Here is a 23101-nt window from a genome sequence, read left to right as displayed (position 1 = left end):
GTTTTCAAGTCCAACAACGAGGGCCACACAAGTTTAACGTTAGTCCTCACATCCTGTTCAGATCCATCCCACCGTTTTCTTTTCATCTGGAGCTGAACAACCTTCGGTCGATGTCGGTTTTCCAGTCAGAAAAACATCATTTTGGACTGCTGCCCTATTCTGTAAAATCATGGAGTCTTTTTTTATTCTGTCTCTTTGTTAACGATATGAAGATAAATATTTCATCTCTCATCCACAGAAAGATGGATGAGAGATGAATATGGATTTTTCGCAAGAGGCACGGCGGCGCGTTCACACGCAGCGGCTCCTCTCTCTCCCGATACAGCGGTTTTTTTTGTGTTTTTTGTGTCTTGTCTCTCTGTGTGTTTGTCCATCTTTGTCACGTCCATCTTCGTCATGTCTACTTACCCCAAGGCGCTCATACTCCCGTGAGTTTCTGCTCGACATGCGCAGAACAACTTTATTGGACTTACACCCAGCAGACGCGGAAGTGCTGAGCGAGTGTGGTCTGCTCCGGAGGCCTGCTCAACCACCGACCCCCCTGGTCAACCACCGACCCCCCTGCTCAACCACCGACCCACCTGCTCAACCACCGACACCCCTGCTCAACCACCGACACCCCTGCTCAACCACCGACCCCCCTGCTCAACCACCGACCCACCTGCTCAACCACCGACCCCCCTGCTCAACCACCGACACCCCTGCTCAACCACCGACACCCCTGCTCAACCACCGACACCCCTGCTCAACCACCGACCCCCCTGCTCAACCACCGACCCACCTGCTCAACCACCGACCCACCTGCTCAACCACCGACCCCCCTGCTCAACCACCGACCCCCCCTGCTCAACCACCGACACCCCTGCTCAACCACCGACCCCCCTGCTCAACCACCGACCCCCGCTCCTGCTCCCTGCCCGCAGAGGAAGCGCCACAAGCGGAACATGCGAAAGCAGAAGCGGGGCAAACGCAGAGGCCTCCGGGCTAGGCTAGCGGCTAGCTCTCACCGGCCGGCTATCCCGACCATCCCACTAACCAACGTACGCTCGCTGGACAGTGAACTGGACCACACCCACCTGCTCCGATCATCAGCTACGTCTGTGGATGAGTGTTGTGTCTTCGTCTTTGTGGAAACCTGGCTCACTGACAGCGTCCCGGACTGTGCCATTCAGCTGGACCGGCTAACGTGCTAGCGGGCTGACAGAGCGCTCACTGAGGGGGGGGGACCCGCGGCGGGGGACTCTGTGTTTACATCAGGGACGCTGCTGTGGTCTGCACACACTGCTCTCCTCTGGTGGAGCTCATGATCATCAGATGCCGATCATTCTACCTGCCCAGGGAGTTTTCTGCCATATTGCTGGTGGCAGTAATCATCCCTACCCCTCCAGCAACAACAGGAGTGAGGCACTGAATGATCTCTACCATCTCATCAGTCAGCAGCAGACAGCCCACCCAGATGCCTTCCTCATTCTGGCGGGGGACTTTAACCACGCAAACCCCAAGAGTGTGTTTCCAAAATGACATAGACGTATCAACTTTGCCACCAGAGCAGCTAACATCCTGGACAATGTCTACACGACACATAAAGATGCCTACAAGGCCCGCGCCCTCCCCCACCTTGGGGCGTCCACACCACTGTCATGCTAACGCCCGCATACAGACCGCTGGTTAGGGTCGTTAAACCTGTGAAGAGGCAGATCCGGGTGTGTCCTGATGGGTCGTCAGAGGCCCTCCAGGGCTGCTTCTCCACCACAGACTGGAGCGCATTCAAAGACGCAGCCACCCACAACAACACCACAGACCTCCAGGACTACACGGAGACCGTCACTGCATACATGAGGAAATGCATGGATGATGTCACGGTCACCAGAACCATCTCCATTCGAGCCTACCAGAAGCCTTGGCTGACAGGTGAAGTCCACAGGCTCCTGAAGGCGTGGAACGCGGCCTTCAGAGCTGGGGACGAGGTGGGCCTAAGGACAGCGAGGGCCAACCTGTCACGAGGCATCCCAGTGGCCCAGAGACAGTACTCCAGGAGGATCGCCACCCACTTCAGCAACAGCAGAGACACCAGGAACCTGTGGTGGGGGATCCAGTCCATTACAGACTACAAGCCCCTTCCGCAGTCCCGCGACAGCTCCACCACTCTGCTGAACCAGCTGAATGACTTCTTTGCACGCTTTTAGGCAGACAACGGCATCCTGGCACAGAAGGCTCCTCCCCCTCCTGGCGACCAGGTGTTGACGCTTTCTCTGGACAGCGTGAGGCAAGTCCTCAGAAGGACCAACGCACGGAAAGCCCAGGTCCTGACAACATTCCTGGTCGTGTCTTGAGAGACTACTGATGAGCTCACAGATGTCTTCACAGACATCTTCAACATCTCCCTGATCCAGACTGTTGTCCCCACCTGCCTCAAAGCCACCACCATCATCCCAGTCCCGAAGAAGCCGTCCCCATCCGGCAACGACTACTGCCCAGTTGCACTGACTCCCATCCTCATGAAGCGCTTCGAGCGGCTAGTCATGCACCACATCAAGTCTGCCCTCCCTTCAACCCTGGACCCTTTTCAGTTTGTTTACCGGTCCAACCGCTCTACTGATGACGCCATCTCCACATCCCAACACTCAACCCTCACCCACCTGGAGACCAAAGTCTCATACACCAGAATGCTGTTCATCAACTTCAGCTCAGCATTCAACACAATCGTCCCCCAGCAGCTCATCCATAAACTGGACCAGCTTGGACTCAACACCTCCATACATAACTGGCTGCTGGACTTCCTGACAGGGAGACCACAGGCAGTTCGAGTTGGTAACAACACCTCCAGCACCATCATGCTGAACACGGGAGCCCCCCAAGGATGTGTTCTGAGCCCCCTCCTCTTCACTCTGTTGACCCACGACTGCACACCGACTTCAGCTCCAAACTCTTCGTCAAGTTTGCAGACGAGACGACTGTGGTGGGTCTCATCAACAATAACGATGAGACAGCCTACAGGAATGAGGGGGGGCCTCCTGGCTATGTGGTGCAAGGACAACCATCTCCATCTGAATGTGGAGAAGACGAAGGAGATTGTTGTGGACTTCAGGAGAACACGCACCCAGCATGCTCCACTAACCATCAACGGTGCTGCAGTGGAAAGGGTCAGCAGCACCAAGTTCCTGGGTGTGCACATCTCTGAGGACCTGTCCTGGGACCGCAACACCGCATCGCTGGACAAAAAAGGCCAACAACGCCTCTACTTCCTCCGCAAACTGAGGAGAGCAAGAGCCCCACCCCCATCATGCTGACTTTCTACAGAGGCCCCATGGAGAGCATCCTGACCAGCTGCATCACCCTGTGGTACGGCGCCTGAACCGTTTCCTGCAGACCCTGCAGCGTATCGTGAGAGCAGCTGAAAGATCACTGGTGTCTCTCCCCCTTCCCTCACAGACATTTATAACACCCCCCTCACCCACAAAGCCGTCAGCATTGCAGGTGACCCCCCCCCCCCACAGCCTTTTCAGCCTGCTGCCATCAGGTAGGAGACTGCAGAGTCTGGACCAGAACCAGCAGGATCAAGGACAGTTTCTGTCACCAGGCGGTCAGGAGGCTCAACCCCCTCCCTGCTCTGCCCCCTGCCATAGCCTTGAACTCTACCCTCACACTGCCCTCCCCCCAACACCTGACCACCTATCTCTCCCTCCCCCCGCCAACTCAGGGACTGGTCACACGTCACTTCCCCTGTGAGATTAGAGATTATAGAGATGTTAACCATCCGTTGTGTTTCGTCTAATACTTCGTCCTGTACTGCCTGTTGTACTGCCTGTGTTGTACTACCTGTGTCGTCCTGCCTGTGTCGTACTGTCTGTATTGTACTACCTGTGTGGTACTACCTGTGTTGTACTACCTGTTGTACTGTCTGTTTTGAACTCCCTGTGTTGTCCTGCCTGTGTTGTACTACCTGTGTCGTACTGCCTGTTGTATTGTCTACCGTGGGTCAGAGAGGACTGCAATTTCATGTCGTGCATATATGGTACATTTGACAATAAAGCTGACTTTGGCTTTGACTTGAAAAGATGGAAAATACTGTTAAAAGGCAGCCATTGGTTGGTTAGTTTACGCAGCGTATTCTTTCCCTTTGGGCTACCTGAGCTCCGCTACGTGAAGCATCGACCTACGAGTTTCCATCCTACAGGCTGACATGTTGTGTGGAGACAGGGGGTTCTAGTACCATTAATGATGGCGCTCCCCTCCTCCATCTCAGACTTTACCAACCTGCTCTCATCCCAGGTCACCAGACACCACCGATTTGTCACAACCCCCCCAACATCACATTTACCGTCTATGTACACGGCCATCCTGCCAGAAAAACACTCTGTTAACACGAAACAGCACTTAGGTTTGGGCTCCAGGACCAGCAGGATGCTCTGCTGGGGGGTAGGTGTGTGTCTGACCCCCCACTCAACCCCGACCTCCAGCCCTCCAGGGATGAGAGGGAGGATGCTGGAGGGTACCGCCTGCATCTGGACCACCCCCCAAAGACGAGCCAGTCAAACCGGGAGTGAGATGATTCCCATTGGTTCAGTGTGACTCCGTCTGGAACACGAGGAGGAGTTCCTCTTCCAGCCGCCTCAGACCGGTTTGTTTTATTCCACTTCATTCTGTTATTTTCTGGGCTTTTTTTCTTTTTTGTGATACAGTGGTACCTCTACGTACGAAATTAATTGGTTCCGTAAGAAATAACATAAGTAGAAAATTACGTAAGTAGAGACGCATTTTCCATGTACATGCCCTAATCCGTTCCATGTCCACAAAAATTCCAACATAAATGTTTTATAAAGCATAAAAATGCATCAAAACATGTAACAAATATATGTTACAATTAGATTATTACACAATAAATGAGAGTTGTGTATAACGTAAAAAACAATGAATAGAGTAAATAAAAATGACGGTCATTTACCTTTTAACTGCTGTCCTCATTGTTTATTACCCTCTTTGGTTCATGCCCTCTTGCCCCACCATGAACAACAGAGTGAATTCCAGTCCTCCTTCTGAACTTCTCCAACCACCCACGCGACGCCTTAAACTCCTTAAACTTCCTTTTGTTTTAATAACGTGGTGATTGTAGATGCATTACGGACATATTCTTTGGTGAGATCAACCAAACGCATCCCTTTTTCAGGCTTTTCTATCATCTCTTGCTTTGTTTGTACGGACAAAAAAACTCTTTTCTTCGTCTTTTCTTTTCCTCTTTTCTCCGTCACTTTCTTGGGGTCCATAGTGAATACTCTAAAAGTTAATATATTTACGTAAAACTATCAGAACACCTCAGGGGTCGAGTCCCGAATGCCGACACACTCCATAAGCACCGATCTAGCTCCACACAGAGGTGGAGTGGCATCTCTCTCAGCCAATGGGATACCAGGAAGATACGTAATAGGAAATAGCCAATGGCAGAGCAGCTATGAGAATGTTGCGTTCAGGAACCTGTGGGAGATTCAAGTATCAGCCGATACTGTGTTTTTACATTATGTAAGTCAAAATTTCTTTCATAGGTAGAGGTAATATTTTTCTGCTGAGAAATTTTCGTAAGTAGAAAAATTTCGTAACTAGAGACATTCGTAAGTAGAGGGACCACTGTAGGTCAGAATGTGTCAGTTTGAAAGCTAATGGAAACAGGAATTTAACAGCAAGACTAAAGAAGGCTTTGCTGAAACCTGGCAAACACTCATGTCTGATGGAGGATCTTTGTTCTGCGTTCATTTTGTCGGATGGGAATGGTCGTAGCCCTTATCTGTAATGCTATCATCCGCACCCGGCACGAGTGGCGCCGCAGCTCGTGGATGGAGGGCGAGCGTCGGGTCCATGACATGATGAGTCACGCTGGAAGCCAAACAACACGGCATCAGCATCGGATGAAGGGGACGGCGAGCCCAGATGAAGCGTGCAAACGGTGCAAAGCGTGAACACGCAGCTCCATTGTGAGTTTGTGTGGATCTGAGTCCCGATGAATGTGAGCAGAGCTCATGTGGGACCAGAAAATGGTTCTTCAAACATGATGGAACACCGATTGTTCAGCAGGAAACGGTCAGTCCATCTCAAGGCAAACGTCACCGTGTTATAAGAACCCAGCGAGTCGCCGTCTGAGTGACGAGCCCAGACTGGGGTTTCCTCTGGGGGGGCAGAAACCATCTGAATGCCATGTGTTCTGTCCCAGTGACACAGTCTGTACATGAAGAAATAGTGTGTGCGTGCAGTTCATCGAGGGATCCTCAGTCCTGCAACCAAATCGTGGAACCAAGGTGCAGAGACGAGTCCGAGTTCCGCTTCAATGCAAACCAACTGGAAAGACTGATGGCTAACCTGCCTCTCTCCTGGGGGGTTGGGGTTCATTAGGAATCTAATGGGACTGTATTTAGTGTGTGTGCATGCTCACGCACACGTAAGTGACATGTGACAATGCATGTTTCATTAATAAGAGTCTGCACACAGTTATATGGAGCTCCCTGCAAACCTACAGTCCATATTTAATTATTTTGCTGCTTAAAGGTGTTTTATTAGAGAAGCAGCGCCTGGTGTCCAAACCACAGCACACCTGTCACCTGTCAAAGGCAAACGCACACAAGGTGACCCGTGACAGGCTCCACTTTCTCCCTGCATGCTCTCCACACATCCCAGTCGGGCTCCAGCCGTTCTGCCTCTGACAGGAAATTGGTGCAGAATGTCAAATTAATGCAGATGGAAGTCAGAAAGAGGCACAAACATCTGACTGCCTGGTGTCAGCCTGGAGGACTGTTTCCCTTCTGAGTCCCAGCAGTACGGCTGCTATTCTGGAATAAATCCTGGGTTGTTATTCTGGAATATATCCTGGGCTGCTATTCTGGAATAAATCCTGGGTTGTTATTCTGGAATATATCCTGGGCTGCTATTCTGGAATAAATCCTGGGCTGGAAGTGAGTGGCATTTTGCTCCATAAACCACAAGACATATTTGCTTGGAGGATGAAGGAAATGCAGATAAAAAACCGCTCAAGTAAACTCACCAATTCAGAATGTTTGGAGAATTTACCGGGGGGGGGGTTCTGATAAAGGGAGAAAAACATTAAAAACACGAGAACGCAGCACACACACACACACACACACACACACACACACACACACACACACACACACACACACACACACACACACACACACACACACACACACACACACACACAGCCCGGTTCACTGCAACACTGGTCCCGATCAGGGGCATTAAGCGCTGCAGACCCGATCAGGGGCATTAAGCGCTGCAGACCCGATCAGAGGCATTAAGCGCTGCAGACCCGATCAGGGGCATTAAGCGCTGCAGACCCGATCAGGGGCATTAAGCGCTGCAGACCCGATCAGGGGCATTAAGCGCTGCAGACCCGATCAGGGGCATTAAGCGCTGCAGACCCGATCAGGGGCATTAAGCGCTGCAGACTCGATCAGGGGCATTAAACGCTGCAGACTCGATCAGGGACATTAAGCGCTGCAGACCCGATCAGGGGCATTAAGCGCTGCAGACCCGATCAGGGGCATTAAGCGCTGCAGACCCGATCAGGGGCATTAAGCGCTGCAGACCCGATCAGGGGCATTAAGCGCTGCAGACCCGATCAGGGGCATTAAGCGCTGCAGACCCGATCAGGGGCATTAAGCGCTGCAGACCCGATCAGGGGCATTAAGCGCTGCAGACCCGATCAGGGGCATTAAGCGCTGCAGACCCGATCAGGGGCATTAAGCGCTGCAGACCCGATCAGGGGCATTAAGCGCTGCAGACCCGATCAGAGGCATTAAGCGCTGCAGACCCGATCAGGGGCATTAAGCGCTGCAGACCCGATCAGGGGCATTAAGCGCTGCAGACCCGATCAGGGGCATTAAGCGCTGCAGACTCGATCAGGGGCATTAAACGCTGCAGACTCGATCAGGGACATTAAGCGCTGCAGACCCGATCAGGGGCATTAAGCGCTGCAGACCCGATCAGGGGCATTAAGCGCTGCAGACCCGATCAGGGACACGGCCCGTGGGTGTTGGGGGTCATCACAGCCTCCACATGAAGGTGAGACGCTGGAGCTTCAGTTCTTCCACTGCGGAACATCTTTCAGTAAGAAGGCAAACAGAGAAAATGCAGAGAAACACGTCAGTGACGTCGGTCATGTTAAACGTCAGGCTTTAGCTGTCCGTCACTCTGGTCACATGTCCAGAGGTGTGTTAGACGTGTTCAGATGTGGGGTCCTGATGAGGGTTTTATTCAGGCAGAACAAAGGAGAGATAACGTGGAGTCAGGTCCTCCGACAGCAGCTCGTCTGATAATCCACCGCCTGCAGCAGGTAAACTGTCATAAGACAGAATAAAGGGCAGAATGACCCTCATGTCGGGTGACGCGCTCCTCTGGAGGGGGGGTCATTATGCAGCACCTGTCATCTGATTGGCCCTTTCAGCAGATTGAGTCACAAGATCAACATGTGTAGAGAAATCATTTCAGCACGCAGTGAGGAAGACGTAGGTTTTATTTTACTGTCGGGGCAGAATGCTGGGGGGGGGGTATTCTTCTGTGGACAAAGTGCAGCTGCAGCGATCACAATCCTTGTGATCTGGTCTGAAACAGGAGCCAATGAGCCCCTGTAAGCCTGCTGGTAATTACTTTGCTTATTTCTCATACGACCCCCCCCGCCCCCCGGAACCAATTAGCAAGTCGAGATGCTTCTGTTCACTTTAATGAGGTTTAAATGACGAAAATGAATTTCATGTTCCAGACAAACACTGAAAACAGGCGACTGGAGCCACCAAGACACGAGATGTGGAACCGTCTGGAGGATAATCCCCCAGATTAGATCACTACTGGGGGGTGGGGTCACGTGTCACTGAACACACAGTGACTGGATGGAGGTGATTCCTGTTCACACACACTGTTCACACACACACACACACACACACACACACACACACACACACACACACACACACACACACACACACACACACACACACACACACACACACACACACACACTGTTCACACACACTGTTCACACACACACACACACACACACACACACACACACACACTGTTCACACACACTGTTCACACACACACACACACACACACACACACACACACACACACACACACACACACACACACACACACACACACACACACACTGTTCACACACACTGTTCACACACACACACACACACACACTGTTCACACACACACACACACACACACACACACACACACACACACACACACACACACACACACACACACACACACAGACACACACACTCACACACACACACACAGACACACACAGACAGACACACACACACACACACACACACACACACATATCCATACACAAAGACACACAGACATACAGACACACACACACACACACACACACACACACACACACACACACACACACACACACACACACACACACACACACACACACACACACACACACACACATTCTGCCCTGTGTTGTGTTCTGCCCCTGAACGTTCAGCTAACTGCCCCTGAGCCATGCCCCCGTCGCCCCAACACATTCACACCTGCTGCTAACCACAAAACCAAAAGGAAACAACAGGGGGGATTTAATGTCTCATTAATTACCCCAAGAGATACCCCACTCAGCAAATAACACCAATCTGAGGCAAATGTGTCCCACAATTCAAAGAAGTTATTTCTGAAAACAGCAGTGCCACCGGGGCAGTTCATGGTGTCAGTTAGTAACGTTATTACCCCCCCCCCAAGACTCAATGGTGATGCTTCATTTGTGTTGGTCTGCGGCTTTGTTGAACAGTGTGTGTTACCAGTGTGTGTGTGTGTGTGTGTGTGTGTCTGTGTGTGTGTGTGTGAGAGTGATGTTCTGCTCCCTCGTGTCATCGTGTTTTCACCATCAGCTCAGCAACACGTTGTTTTTGTCTGAGCCGCCGTCAGGAAGTGGAAACCATGTGACTCAGTGCTGTCCAGTCACACTCATGATGGTTCCAGGTCCCTCCTCTGGTCCCGGTGATTAACGACACTGATGGTGATTAACGACACTGATGGTGATTAACGACACTGATGGTGATTAACGACACTGATGGTGATTAACGACACTGATGGTGATTAACGACACTGATGGTGATTAACGACACTGATGGTGATGCATCACATCTGACCGCCGGACGATGAGGCCACGTCCTGAGATGGACCACTGGAGTGTAAAACATGTGTTTGTATTTCTCTGAAACACAATCACACTGTTATACATAGAGAATCTGTTAGGTAGTAGGTGCTAACAGGTGCTAATGTAACAGTGTTATAAATATACATATACATATATACATATACATACACATACATATATATATATATATATATATATATATATATTCTTGGCAAGAACAAGGTCTGAGCCATCAACATGTATGCACTGCCTGTCATCAGATACCCCGCTGGGATCATAAGCTGGCCAAAGGAGGAGATAGAAGCCACAGATATCAAGACTAGAAAGCTCCTCACCATGCATGGAGGGTTTCACCCCAAGTCCAGCACCCTGAGGCTGTACACTAAGCGGAAACAGGGAGGCCGAGGACTAGTGAGCATCAGGGCCACTGTCCAGGATGAGACATCAAAAATCCAAGAGTACATCAGGAAGATGGCCCCAACAGATGAACTGCTCAGTGAATGTCTTAGACAGCAGAAACCTGAGGAGGAAGAGGAGGAGGAGGAGGAGACAACATGGAGGGACAAGCCCCTACACGGCATGTACCCCCGTCAGATAGAGGAAGTGGCTGATATCAAGAAGACCTACCAATGGCTGAATAAAGCTGGACTGACAGACAGCACAGAGGCACTGATCATGGCAGCACAAGAACAGGCCCTAAGTACAAGGGCAATAGAGGCCAATATCTACCACAGTAGATCTGACCCAAGGTACAGGCTATGTAAAGAAGCCCCAGAGTCAGTCCAGCATGTGGTAGCAGGGTGTAAGATGCTCGCCAGCTCAGCATACATGGAAAGGCACAACCAAGTAGCTGTGATAGTGTACAGGAACATCTGTACCCAGTATGGACTAGAAGTACCCAAATCCCAATGGGACATACCACCAAAGGTGGTTGAGAACAACAAGGCTAAGATCCTGTGGGACTTCAGCTTCCTGACCGACAAACAGCTACTGGCTAACAAACCGGACATAGTGGTGATGGACAAAGAGCAGAAGAGAGCAGTGGTGATAGATGTGGAGATTCCAGCTGACGCCAACATCAGGAAGAAGGAACACGAAAAGATTGAGAAGTATCAAGGGTTGAAACAACAGCTGGAACAGATGTGGAAGGTCAAGGTTAATGTGGTCCCCGTGGTAGTAGGAGCACTTGGGGCAGTGACCCCCAAACTGGAAGAGTGGCTCCAGCAGATTCCTGGAACAACATCTGAAGCCTCACTCCAGAAGAGCGCAGTCCTAGGAACAGCTAAGATACTGACAGAACCCTCAGACTCCCAGGCCTCTGGTAGAGGACCCGAGCTTGAGGATGACACACAGACACCACCCCACAAGGGTGAGAGGGACATTTTTATATATATATATATATATATATATATATATATATATATATATATATATATATATATATATATATATATATATATATATATATAAAAAAAAGGGTGAGAGGGACAAGGGTGAGAGGGACATTTATATATATATATATATATATATATATATATATATATATATATATAAAAAGGGTGAGAGGGACATTTATATATATATATATATATATATATATATATATATAAAAGTCCCTCTCACCCTTGTCCCTCTCACCCTTTTTATATATATATATATATATATATATATATATATATATATATATATATATATATATATATATATATATAAAAAAGGGTGAGAGGGACATTTATATATATATATATATATATATATATATATATATATAAAAGTCCCTCTCACCCTTGTCCCTCTCACCCTTTTTTACATATATATATATATATATATATATATATATAAAAGTCCCTCTCACCCTTGTGGGGTGGTATCTGTGTGTCATCCTCAAGCTCGGGTCCTCTACCAGAGGCCTGGGAGTCTGAGGGTTCTGCGCAGTATCTTAGCTGTTCCTAGGACTGCGCTCTTCTGGACTGAGGCTTCAGATGTTGTTCCAGGAATCTGCTGGAGCCACTCTTCCAGTTTGGGGGTCACTGCCCCAAGTGCTCCTACTACCACGGGGACCACATTAACCTTAACCTTCCACATCTGTTCCAGCTGTTCTTTCAACCCTTGGTACTTCTCAATCTTTTCGTGTTCCTTCTTCCTGATGTTGGCGTCAGCTGGAATCGCCACATCTATCACCACTGCTCTCTTCTGCTCTTTGTCCATCACCACTATGTCCGGTTTGTTAGCCAGTAGCTGTTTGTCGGTCTGGAAGCTGAAGTCCCACAGGATCTTAGCCTTGCCGTTCTCAACCACCTTCGGTGGTATGTCCCATTGGGATTTGGGTACTTCTAGTCCATACCGGGTACAGATGTTCCTGTACACTATCACAGCTACTTGGTTGTGCCTTTCCATGTATGCTGAGCTGGCGAGCATCTTACACCCTGCTACCACATGCTGGACTGACTCTGGGGCTTCTTTACATAGCCTGCACCTTGGGTCAGATCTACTGTGGTAGATATTGGCCTCTATTGCCCTTGTACTTAGGGCCTGTTCTTGTGCTGCCATGATCAGTGCCTCTGTGCTGTCTGTCAGTCCAGCTTTATTCAGCCATTGGTAGGTCTTCTTGATATCAGCCACTTCCTCTATCTGACGGGGGTACATGCCGTGTAGGGGCTTGTCCCTCCATGTTGTCTCCTCCTCCTCCTCCTCTTCCTCCTCAGGTTTCTGCTGTCTAAGGCATTCACTGAGCAGTTCATCTGTTGGGGCCATCTTCCTGATGTACTCTTGGATTTTTGATGTCTCATCCTGGACAGTGGCCCTGATGCTCACTAGTCCTCGGCCTCCCTGTTTCCGCTTAGTGTACAGCCTCAGGATGCTGGACTTGGGGTGAAACCCTCCATGCATGGTGAGGAGCTTTCTAGTCTTGATATCTGTGGCTTCTATCTCCTCCTTTGGCCAGCTTATGATCCCAGCGGGGTATCTGATGACCGGCAGTGCATACATGTTGATGGCTCGGACCTTGTTCTTGCCATTCAGCTGACTTCTCAGGACTTGCCTTACTCTCTGGAGGTATTTGGCTGTGGATGACTTCCTTGCGGCCTCCTCATGGTTGCCATTAGCCTGTGGGATTCCAAGGTATTTGTAGCTGTCCTTGATGTCTTCTATCCTGCCCCCTGGTAGGTTGACCCCTTCAGTTTTGATCATCTTGCCTCTTCTTGATACCATCCGGCCACATTTGTCTAATCCGAATGACATCCCTATGTCGTCGCTGTAGATCCTGGTGGTGTGGATCAGTGAGTCAATTTCTCGCTCATTCCTGGCATACAGCTTGATGTCATCCATGTAGAGGAGATGGCTGATTGTTGTCCCGCTTCGGAATCGGTATCCGTAGCCACTCTTTGTGATGATATGACTGAGTAGGTTCAGGCCTATGCAGAACAGCAGTGGTGATAGTGCATCCCCTTGGTATATGCCGCACTTGATGTTAACTTGGGCAATTGGCTTGGAGTTAGTCTCCAGGGTTGTCTTCCACTTCCCCATTGAGTTCTTGATGAAGGCTCTTAGTGTCCTGTTGATCTTATACAGTTCCAGACATTCCAGTATCCACGTGTGTGGCATTGAGTCGTAGGCTTTCTGGTAGTCAATCCAGGCGGTGCACAAGTTGGTCTGCCTATTCTTACAGTCTCTGTGTACTGCTCTGTCCACCAGTAGCTGGTGCTTGGCTCCCCTGGTGTTACTACCAACTCCTTTCTGTGTCCCACTCATATATTGATCCATGTGCCTACTCATCTTAGCTGCCATGATGCCTGACAGGAGCTTCCATGTTGTACAGACACAGGTTATTGGCCGGTAGTTGGATGGGGTAGATTCCTTCTGTGGGTCTTTCATGATCAGGACTGTCCTGCCTTCAGTCAACCATTCTGGGTGCGTCCCATCCCTTAGCAGCTGGTTCATCTGTGCTGCTAGACGCTCGTGGAGTGCTGTCAGCTTCTTTAGCCAGTATGTATGGATCATATCGGGGCCCGGTGCTGACCAACTCTTCATCTTTGACACTCTTTCTTGGATGTCTGCCATTGAGATGGTTACTGGTTCTTGTTCTGGGAGGCAGCTGTGGTCAGTCCTTAGGTCCACTAGCCACTGGGCATCGGTGTTGTGTGATGCTACTCTTTCCCATATGCCCTTCCAGTATTTCTCCACCTCAGCTCTTGGTGGGTCTGGCCGGATGCTATTTCCCTGCCACTGAGAGTACACCTTTGCTGGTTGAGTGGAGAAGGTCTTGTTAATTCTCCTGGCCTCAATCTCCTTGGTGTATCGCTTCAGTCGGGTAGCCAGAGCTGTTAGTCTCTGTTTGGCAGTTTCGAGTGCTTCAGGTATAGAGAGCTTGCTGTATTTCCTGGGTGCCCCTTTATTCACCATGTTCCCCTTCTGTAGCTCGGCTAGCTGGCTGACTTCTCTCCGTGTCGCCTTTATCTTGGCCTCTAACCGTCTCTTCCATGGAGGGTATTGTTTGTTATGCCCTGTGTTGATCTTGTATCCCAGCATCTCGAGGATTACTGTTGCTGTACTGTGGATCAGCTTGTTGGTCTCAGTTATGTTCCCTGTGGGGATGGTTCTTATTGCAGCATTCACATCTTCTAGCAGATCTTCTGAAGGTACTTGACAACTTAGCTTCGGTATTTGTCGGAGGCTCCAGGTTTCCATTTGGGTCACGATCTTCCTTCGCAGGTCAGCAGCTCTTGTATTGAGGCTGTCTATGTCTCTTGGGGCTTGGTACCCAATCACGGATTGTGGGGGGGTGATATCCCCCCGCTGACCTGGCGTCCTGGCTCCCCCTTGCCGTAGCATTGTTGTTGTATTTCATCGATCTCTAGTTGTGACAGCAGTTTTCGGTTACGGATGTTGGAACACTGGGCTAACAGCTGTTTCTTTGTTAGCCTTGATTGTGGGTTTCGAAGCATCCATTGGTCCCACATCCGCCCCATATATCCCCTCTCTCTGGGATTACTTGTGTAGTAGCATTCCAACAACTCCGTATTCTCCGCCCTTGTCCATGTGTGTCTTGTTCCAGTAGCCCATTTGTCATCAGATTGCCCTGGTTCCCTAGCATCTGACCGCGACCTTGTTAACCCGGGCGACGCCAGAGCCTGTATGACTCTGTCATTATTGTGTTCACTCATGTTTGAGGTAGGCTCGTATAGCATTAAGGGTCTTGCCTAAGGACCCTCACTGGATAGTGCCCGCCATGTCTGGGGTTCGAAGCCACGCCCACGCCCTCCTGCATTCCATATATATATATATATAAATATATATAAATATATATATGTAATTTTTTTTTAAAAATTAACTTCCCCAAATTTTACATTTACGTTGTTTTTGGTTCCATGATTTGGTTGTGTTTCGGTGGGGCAATTATTGGGCGTGCACACGCCAGGCATCCTCGTGCTGGAGGTCTGGAGAGAGGGGTGAGTCGCACTTGTTCAATGCTACGGAAACTTTTTGTTAATATATTCTTCATTTTCATTGTTTTCTACAGGTGGATGTGATTTGTGGTACATAGTCGCTCACTTTCACACTCGCTATGTTTAAATATTTTTTATTTCTATATTCGCGATGTAATTTATGTTAATTACTAGGCGCTAAGCGGCAAACAAGTGCTAACGGCTCATTGCGTGTTGCAGGCATGCCAGCTCTCACATGACGGGCCCACCTTTTGTGTATCAGAATAATAACACTTCAATTCTTCGGCCATCCACAGTCAAGTTTTCACCGTCATTATAAATGTAACTGGCCAGTTAGCGTCTGTTACACTAACAGGTGTTAATAGGGGCTAAAAGGTGCTAATATGTGCTAACAGGTGCTAATATGTGCTAGCATGTGCTATTACATGCTGACAGGTGCTAATACGTGCTAACAGTTGCTAATATGTGCTAAAAGGTGCTAACAGGTGCTAACAGGTGCTAATACGTGCTAACAGGTGCCAATACGTGCTAACAGGTGCTATTACATGCTAACAGGTGCTATTACGCGCTAACAGGTGTTAACAGGTGCTGACAGGTGCTATTACGTGCTAACAGGTGTTATTACATGCTAACAAGTGCTATTACGCGCTAACAGGTGCTAATACGTGGTAACAGGTGCTATTACGTGCTAACAGGTGCTATTACGTGATAACAGGTGCTAATACGTGCTGCTAACAAATACTAATACGTGCTAACAGGTGTTAACAGGTGCTAACAGGTGCTATTACGTGCTAACAGGTGCTAATACGTGCTGCTTACAAATACTAATACGTGCTAACAGGTGTTAACAGGTGCTAACAGGTGCTATTACGTGCTAACAGGTGCTAATACGTGCTGCTAACAGGTACTAATACGTGCTAACAGGTGTTAACAGGTGCTAACAGGTGCTATTATGTGCTAACAGGTACTAATACGTGCTAACAGATGCTAATATGTGCTAACAGGTGCTATTACATGCTAACAGGTGCTAATACGTGCTGCTAACAGGTACTAATACGTGCTAACAGGTGTTAACAGGTGCCAACAGGTGCTATTACGTGCTAACAGATGCTAATATGTGCTAACAGGTGCTATTACGTGCTAACAGGTACTAATACGTGCTAACAGATGCTAATATGTGCTAACAGGTGCTATTACGTGCTAACAGGTGCTAATACGTGCTGCTAACGGGTACTAATACGTGCTAACAGGTGTTAACAGGTGCCAACAGGTGCTATTACGTGCTAACAGATGCTAATATGTGCTAACAGGTGCTATTACGTGCTAACAGGTACTAATACGTGCTAACAGATGCTAGTATGTGCTAACAGGTGCTATTACGTGCTAACAGGTGCTAATACGTGCTGCTAACGGGTACTAATACGTGCTAACAGGTGTTAACAGGTGCCAACAGGTGCTATTACGTGCTAACAGATGCTAATATGTGCTAACAGGTGCTATTACGTGCTAACAGGTACTAATACGTGCTAACAGATGCTAGTATGTGCTAACAGGTGCTATTACGTGCTAACAGGTAGTAGCCGTGTTGAATGTCAGGGGGCCAAAACAGACAGAAAGTTGCTTTTCTTTTTTGGACCATAAAGAAAGCCACCCCCTCCCGGATGCGTGTTGAGCCGTGAACTTTGTCTGCTCACTGCTTTTATTAACGCAAGGAGACGAGAAACAGCCGGTGCAGTCTTCAGAGAGAAGCCTGCTAATTAATTAAGCTGTGGGCCACAGAAATTCATTTTGCATATAAGCGTTGTGACCACAAACCGTCGTCCCGGCACAGAATTGGCTGAGAGACTTCAATTAAACATGCTGTTTAAACAAATATCCACCAGCTAGAGGAGCTCTGGCTCTGAATAATTCATCACCTGGAAGAGGAAATAAATGGGAAATATTGAAATATGAAAATCCTCTTTGTAGATGTGAGTGTACAGTAGAAACTGGGAATAAAAAAATAATATCATTAATAGTAGTAATAATAATGATGAACAGGAAGAAAAAGGAAAAGAATGAGAAGCAGGAAGAAGAGGATGGAGGACACGATGAAGACGACCAAGGCAATCAAGCAAACGGTATTTTTCTGTAACGTTTCAGTGCCGCTCTGTAAACCGATGTGAGGCGACTGAGGACGTTTGTCCTGCTTCACGGCGCGGACAGATCGAGGGCGTGGACAGAGCGAGGGCGTGGACAGAACGAGGGCGTGGACAGAACGAGGGCGTGGACAGAACGAGGGCGTGGACAGAACGAGGGTGTGGACAGAACGGTGGCGTGGACAGAACGGCGGCGTGGACAGAACGGCGGCGTGGACAGATCGAGGGTGTGGACAGAATGAGGGCGTGGACAGAACGAGGGCGTGGTCAGAACGACGGCGTGGTCAGAGCGAGGGCGTGGACAGAACGAGGGCGTGGACAGAGCGAGGGCGTGGACAGAACGAGGGCGTGGACAGAGCGAGGGCGTGGACAGAACGAGGGCGTGGACAGAGCGAGGGCGTGGACAGAACGAGGGCGTGGACAGAACGAGGGCGTGGACAGAGCGAGGGCGTGGACAGAACGAGGGCGTGGACAGAACGAGGGTGTGGACAGAACGGCGGCGTGGACAGAACGGCGGCGTGGACAGAACGGCGGCGTGGACAGATCGAGGGTGTGGACAGAATGAGGGCGTGGACAGAACGAGGGCGTGGTCAGAACGACGGCGTGGACAGAGCGAGGGCGTGGACAGAGCGAGGGCGTGGACAGAACGAGGGTGTGGACAGAACGGCGGCGTGGACAGAACGGCGGCGTGGACAGAACGGCGGCGTGGACAGAACGAGGGCGTGGACAGATCGAGGGTGTGGACAGAACGAGGGCGTGGTCAGAACGACGGCGTGGACAGAACGAGGGCGTGGACAGAGCGAGGGCGTGGACAGAACGAGGGCGTGGACAGAGTGAGGGCGTGGACAGAGCGAGGGCGTGGACAGAACGAGGGCGTGGACAGAGCGAGGGCGGGGACAGAGCGAGGGCGTGGACAGAACGGGGTGTGAACGGCGTGTGAATGGCGTGTGAACGGCGTCAGAACAAAGTGGGTTTGGAGCTCTACATGGGGGGGCTCCGGCTGCACGCCACCCCCCATCGGCGCCACAGCCGAGCAGCGATGACACCCCAGAGAGGAGAGGAGTTCCAGGGGGGGAGGAGGAAGACGTATGTCAGAATGCCTCCAGGACGCGTTATATAAGGCTATTAAAGCGTCAGCGTCTGAACCGGAGAGGAGAGCCTTTGTTGGGGACAGACTGAAACCCACTCTTCATGTCCGCCTCATTGTGGGCTTCACCAGCGGGGGCTTTCTTTTGTAGGGGGGCAGTAGACAAAGTGATCCTGGGATCCTCAATGAGCTCACAGACAGAAGAGCAGAGGGCCTCTAATGGTCTCGCTCTGGAACAGAGACTGATATTAAAGTTGTTGGTATTAACGCACCTCCACGTGTGACCACCCTTAATTCATTTGGCTTTTTTACGTCTGTGACTTCTGTGAAAAACAGACTGCGGATTCAAATCTGCAGCACAATTTTAAAAAACCAAAATAACATCCTGGGGAACCGAAGGGGCTAAACGCGGGGCTAGCCTTAGCATCCGCTATCAGAATCCGTGTGAAGTGTAACGGATATCATAGGGTATTCATGACACCGTCTAAATAAATCATACCGTGGCCCCACATCCCCGTCCTGCCGCTGTGCTGCCAGCTCTACGTCTCACAGCAACCACAGCGCCAGACCTCCTGAGCGTGTGCAGAGGACGGCCTTTCTGTGGTGAGCAGATCTGACCCTGCAAAGGAGAGTGTTGGTGGGAGTGAGTTCACGAGGGAGCGAGGCCACCTCAGGCAGCCGCAGTCCCGTCTTTGTCTCTGCTCACACCTCCACATCCCTGAATATCAACAGCACGCGTCCTTCCACCGGAACACGCCGCTCCGCCCTCTGTTCCCCTCGCCGTGGGCAGACAGGACGCTTCGTCTTCAGCAGAAGCAAAAGCTGAGAGGGTGGAGCTGAAAAAACTAGTAAATAATTCCAAACAGTTTTCATGTTTGTAGCAGTTTGATTGTGTCTTAAAATCGATGTAAAGGCTTCTTGTCAAGTTAAAAGCTTGAGGAAAGCACGACCCCCCCATTACAGACTCACAACCAGCAACCAACGCAGTCTGTTTTACGCACTGTTCACGCTCTTTGCACCAAATAAATAGAGCGCCGTATGAATCACGCCGCAGAGAGCCGCGCTCGGCCAGGGAGGCAGAAACCGCCCTGAGCATCAATCTGGAAGCAGAGCCGCGTCCAAATCACTGAGCACACAGCTCCTATCAGGGTCGCCCGCTAATGGACTTCTGGACAGTCTTTACAACCAGGCTGCCAATATCGTGTTGCACGGGTGGAACGGTTGCTTATCTGCCAAAAGAAATGATTAGCGGGAACGTTTCGGATGGAGCCGCACACGCTGCCGGTGAATCTGTAATCTTCCCGTCTTGTATTTCTTTTCACGCTACAGGTGTTTTTATTCAGAGCCAATGATTTATCCAGTTTGTGTGAAGAAAGGAAATGAAGATCAGGTTACAATTTGGTTTTTCCCAAAGTCGGCACACGTGACTGACTCGGTTTTCTGAACAACATCCACCCATAAATATAAATTTCTATTGGCAAGGACACACGTGATCTTCTGCCCTCTGTAATCCTGATTTCCTCGAGCAACACCAGTCACCGTGAACTCGTGGCATTTCAGCACCTTTAATGATTGGCCCAGTGGTCTGCAGCCAATGGCCTTCCTGCCACCAATTCATGACCCGTCAACCCCAATCCCCCCGCCAATCCAACAGGCCACAACACACAGCAGTGAACAAATGTCCCGATGTCACATTCAATCCAGACAGGCGTCCCATCCTCTACTCATAAAACTGGCATCTCATTTACCCATGGGGGCAAACCACGCTGTGGGAACGGAACGACTGGCCTTTAGTGGCAGACGGTCCCAGAGATTCAGACTGTTTGCTTAGAACTCTCTGAAAAACGGCATCTGAACACATTTTAATTCCATTTTTCTTTAGTTGACCAGAGACCCGTCTCTAGAAAAGATCCCATTTGTGCGTTTTTCTTTTCATTAACATTTTCCTTCTCTGACACACGTGTGCAGACAGAAGTAATGAAATGAAGATCCTGGAAACAGACGTCTGAAAGACCCTGTAGTGATATGCTTGAGCTGCGAGAGAAAGAACAGACCCCAACACTCCTGCAACCGTTTCCCTTTAGAGTCCAGACAGTGTTCCACTTCCTCTCCTGTTGCGTCCTGAGATCAGATGTTAGCGTAGCCGCGGCTCGCAGAAGCCTCGAGACAACAAAAGTTCCAGCTGCGTTGTTCATCTGCAATCTGTTGTTCATGTGCAACTTCCTCTGGGATTAATAAAGTATATATTTCTCCATCTACTATTCAGTGTAAGTCCACGGCGACCATAGTTACACAGAGGGAGGTGGAGCAGCGTAGCACCAGTATCAACCGTACTAGCTCGGAAGGAAAAGTCAAAGAAGGCATTCATTTTTAAATTTGGGTAAGGGTTATGGTTAAGGTTAGGGGTTAGGGGGTTGGGGTTGGGGTTATGGTTAAGGTTAGTGTTAGGGTTCGGAGGTTAGGGTGAGGGGTTAGGGTTAGGGTTATGTTGGGGCAGGATTCTCCTGCTGTAAACGCCCAGTCTTGATACAAAACAACAGTTGTGTGAAATGCTGCAAATTCACACTGATAACGAGACAAACCTACGAACAACCTCACCGATCATGTGGATGGTGGTCCGGCCGGGCCGTGTCCCATGATGCTGCAGGATGGTGTCGGAGAACGTGGCCTGACACAGTTGGATGGCAGCGACACCGACCCAAAGGCACCGGCAGAGCAGCCAGGACATACCGGACAGTCTGCTAGGACCGCAAGAACACACCAGGTCACGACCTACGACCTCAGCCCACCGCCCCCAACACACACACACACACACACACACACACACACACACACACACACACACACACACACACACACACACACACACACACACACACACACAAATCCTGAGTCAGAAAATAAATTAATAAATGCAAATAAACAAATTTCAAGCACTCTGGTCTATTATTGGCCTCGTTGGTGAAGTCTTTAGTCATCAGTTATCATTAGCATGATTATATAAGTCTGAGTTCTCCCTGCTTTGTCGGTCTGTCCCTGAAGCCTCGGCGCTGAAACGTGGTTTGATCCCTGGGGAGTTTTCCCGTAGAGAGATTTCCCCTGACAGGCGGCTGCGCTTCTGCCTCAAACCCACAGCAAACTTTAAGAAAGAGCAGATTTTAAAAGCAGCCGGCTGCCGAGGCTTTCCTGTATCTGTCAGAATAATGTGACAGTGACGCAGCAGCGATAGAATCATAAGCCTCGTAACGTTTCACCATCCTGTTCGGATAAGAAGAGGAACAGGAGAGAGAACGCTCGTGGCCAAACACTCAGGTGGCAGTGGGGCAATCGATGGAGAATGAACAAATCTACCTTTTTACCCCGGCTTCATGCACAGCAGCACTGCCAAGCATTTCAATGTTCATCTTTTAAGAATAAATTACCTGTTTCCTTTCCTTACAATGTGATTTCAACATGATATAAATTTCCAAGCTCTTGAAAACTTTTGTCAACCTTCAATAGCAAATGTTGAATAAATTCATGTCGCTGAGATTACAGACAAGATGCACTGTTGAAGAATACGCAACATTCCTTCAAAGTGAACATTTTTTGCATAAAATAGTATTAAACAGTACAAATGACAAAACAATTAGGATTCCTTAATGCAGTCAATATAAAACCACAGCATGGAAACATGAGGAAAATGCTGTGAGCAGATTTTGCATTTCTCTTTTTAATTCAAACAGATGTTTTTATTAAGTTCCAGTTTCATGCATAAAAGCATAAACGGCTCGACATTGATGTGATTTATTTTTTTCCTAGAATAGAAAGAGAACGTCTTACCTAAGCAACCCAACAAAGACTGTGTGAATATCTCAACAGAATGACATAAATCCATCCATAACGCTGCTCACGCTGATGCCATCCAGTAACTGAATGCAGCTCCAGGAGGGAAGTCTGCCTCCTCTTCTCCACTTAACAGCAACAGCCCAGAGATTCAGGAACCACTGTCAAGCCGGAGTCGGAAAAAGATTCACAGCTGTTTCAATTCCACCTGTGAAAAATCACGGCTTCCCCTCGAGGCGCTGCTCCCACCGACACTGAATTCATTTGCCCCTCGCGTCCACAGACGCATGTGGAGTCCTTGATGAACTGTAGTGGAATGTCCTCCTCCGGCGTCTGCATCCTTCCAGCGAGCATCAGCCTTTGAGTCCCTCCTCAGCGTGCAGACGAGTGTCTTAAAGCCAGACTGCTCTGCTCT

General features: G+C 49.5%; 1 protein-coding gene across 2 annotated transcripts in view; it reads right to left on the bottom strand.

Annotated features, from left to right (window-relative positions):
• Positions 1–22892, bottom strand: part of LOC137611962 (chemokine-like protein TAFA-1) — a 30529-nt gene extending 7637 nt beyond the window's left edge. The window contains exons 1-2 of one of the 2 annotated variants that reach the window (XM_068340210.1): positions 22684–22892; positions 21460–21599 (exon numbers count right to left, since the gene is read on the bottom strand). In XM_068340210.1, the coding sequence (XP_068196311.1) occupies positions 21460–21589 (130 nt within the window). In that variant the 5' untranslated portion in view covers positions 21590–21599; positions 22684–22892. Of the gene's footprint in view, positions 1–21459; positions 21603–22683 lie in introns of both variants that reach the window. The other variant, XM_068340201.1, reaches the window with a different exon arrangement.
• Between the last annotated feature and the right edge of the window lie 209 nt (positions 22893–23101).

This window comes from Antennarius striatus, chromosome 2, assembly GCF_040054535.1.
Source record: "Antennarius striatus isolate MH-2024 chromosome 2, ASM4005453v1, whole genome shotgun sequence".
Lineage (NCBI taxonomy): Eukaryota > Metazoa > Chordata > Actinopteri > Lophiiformes > Antennariidae > Antennarius > Antennarius striatus.
Note: the sequence above shows the minus strand (reverse complement) of the source record. Positions and strands in the feature narration are given on the sequence as shown.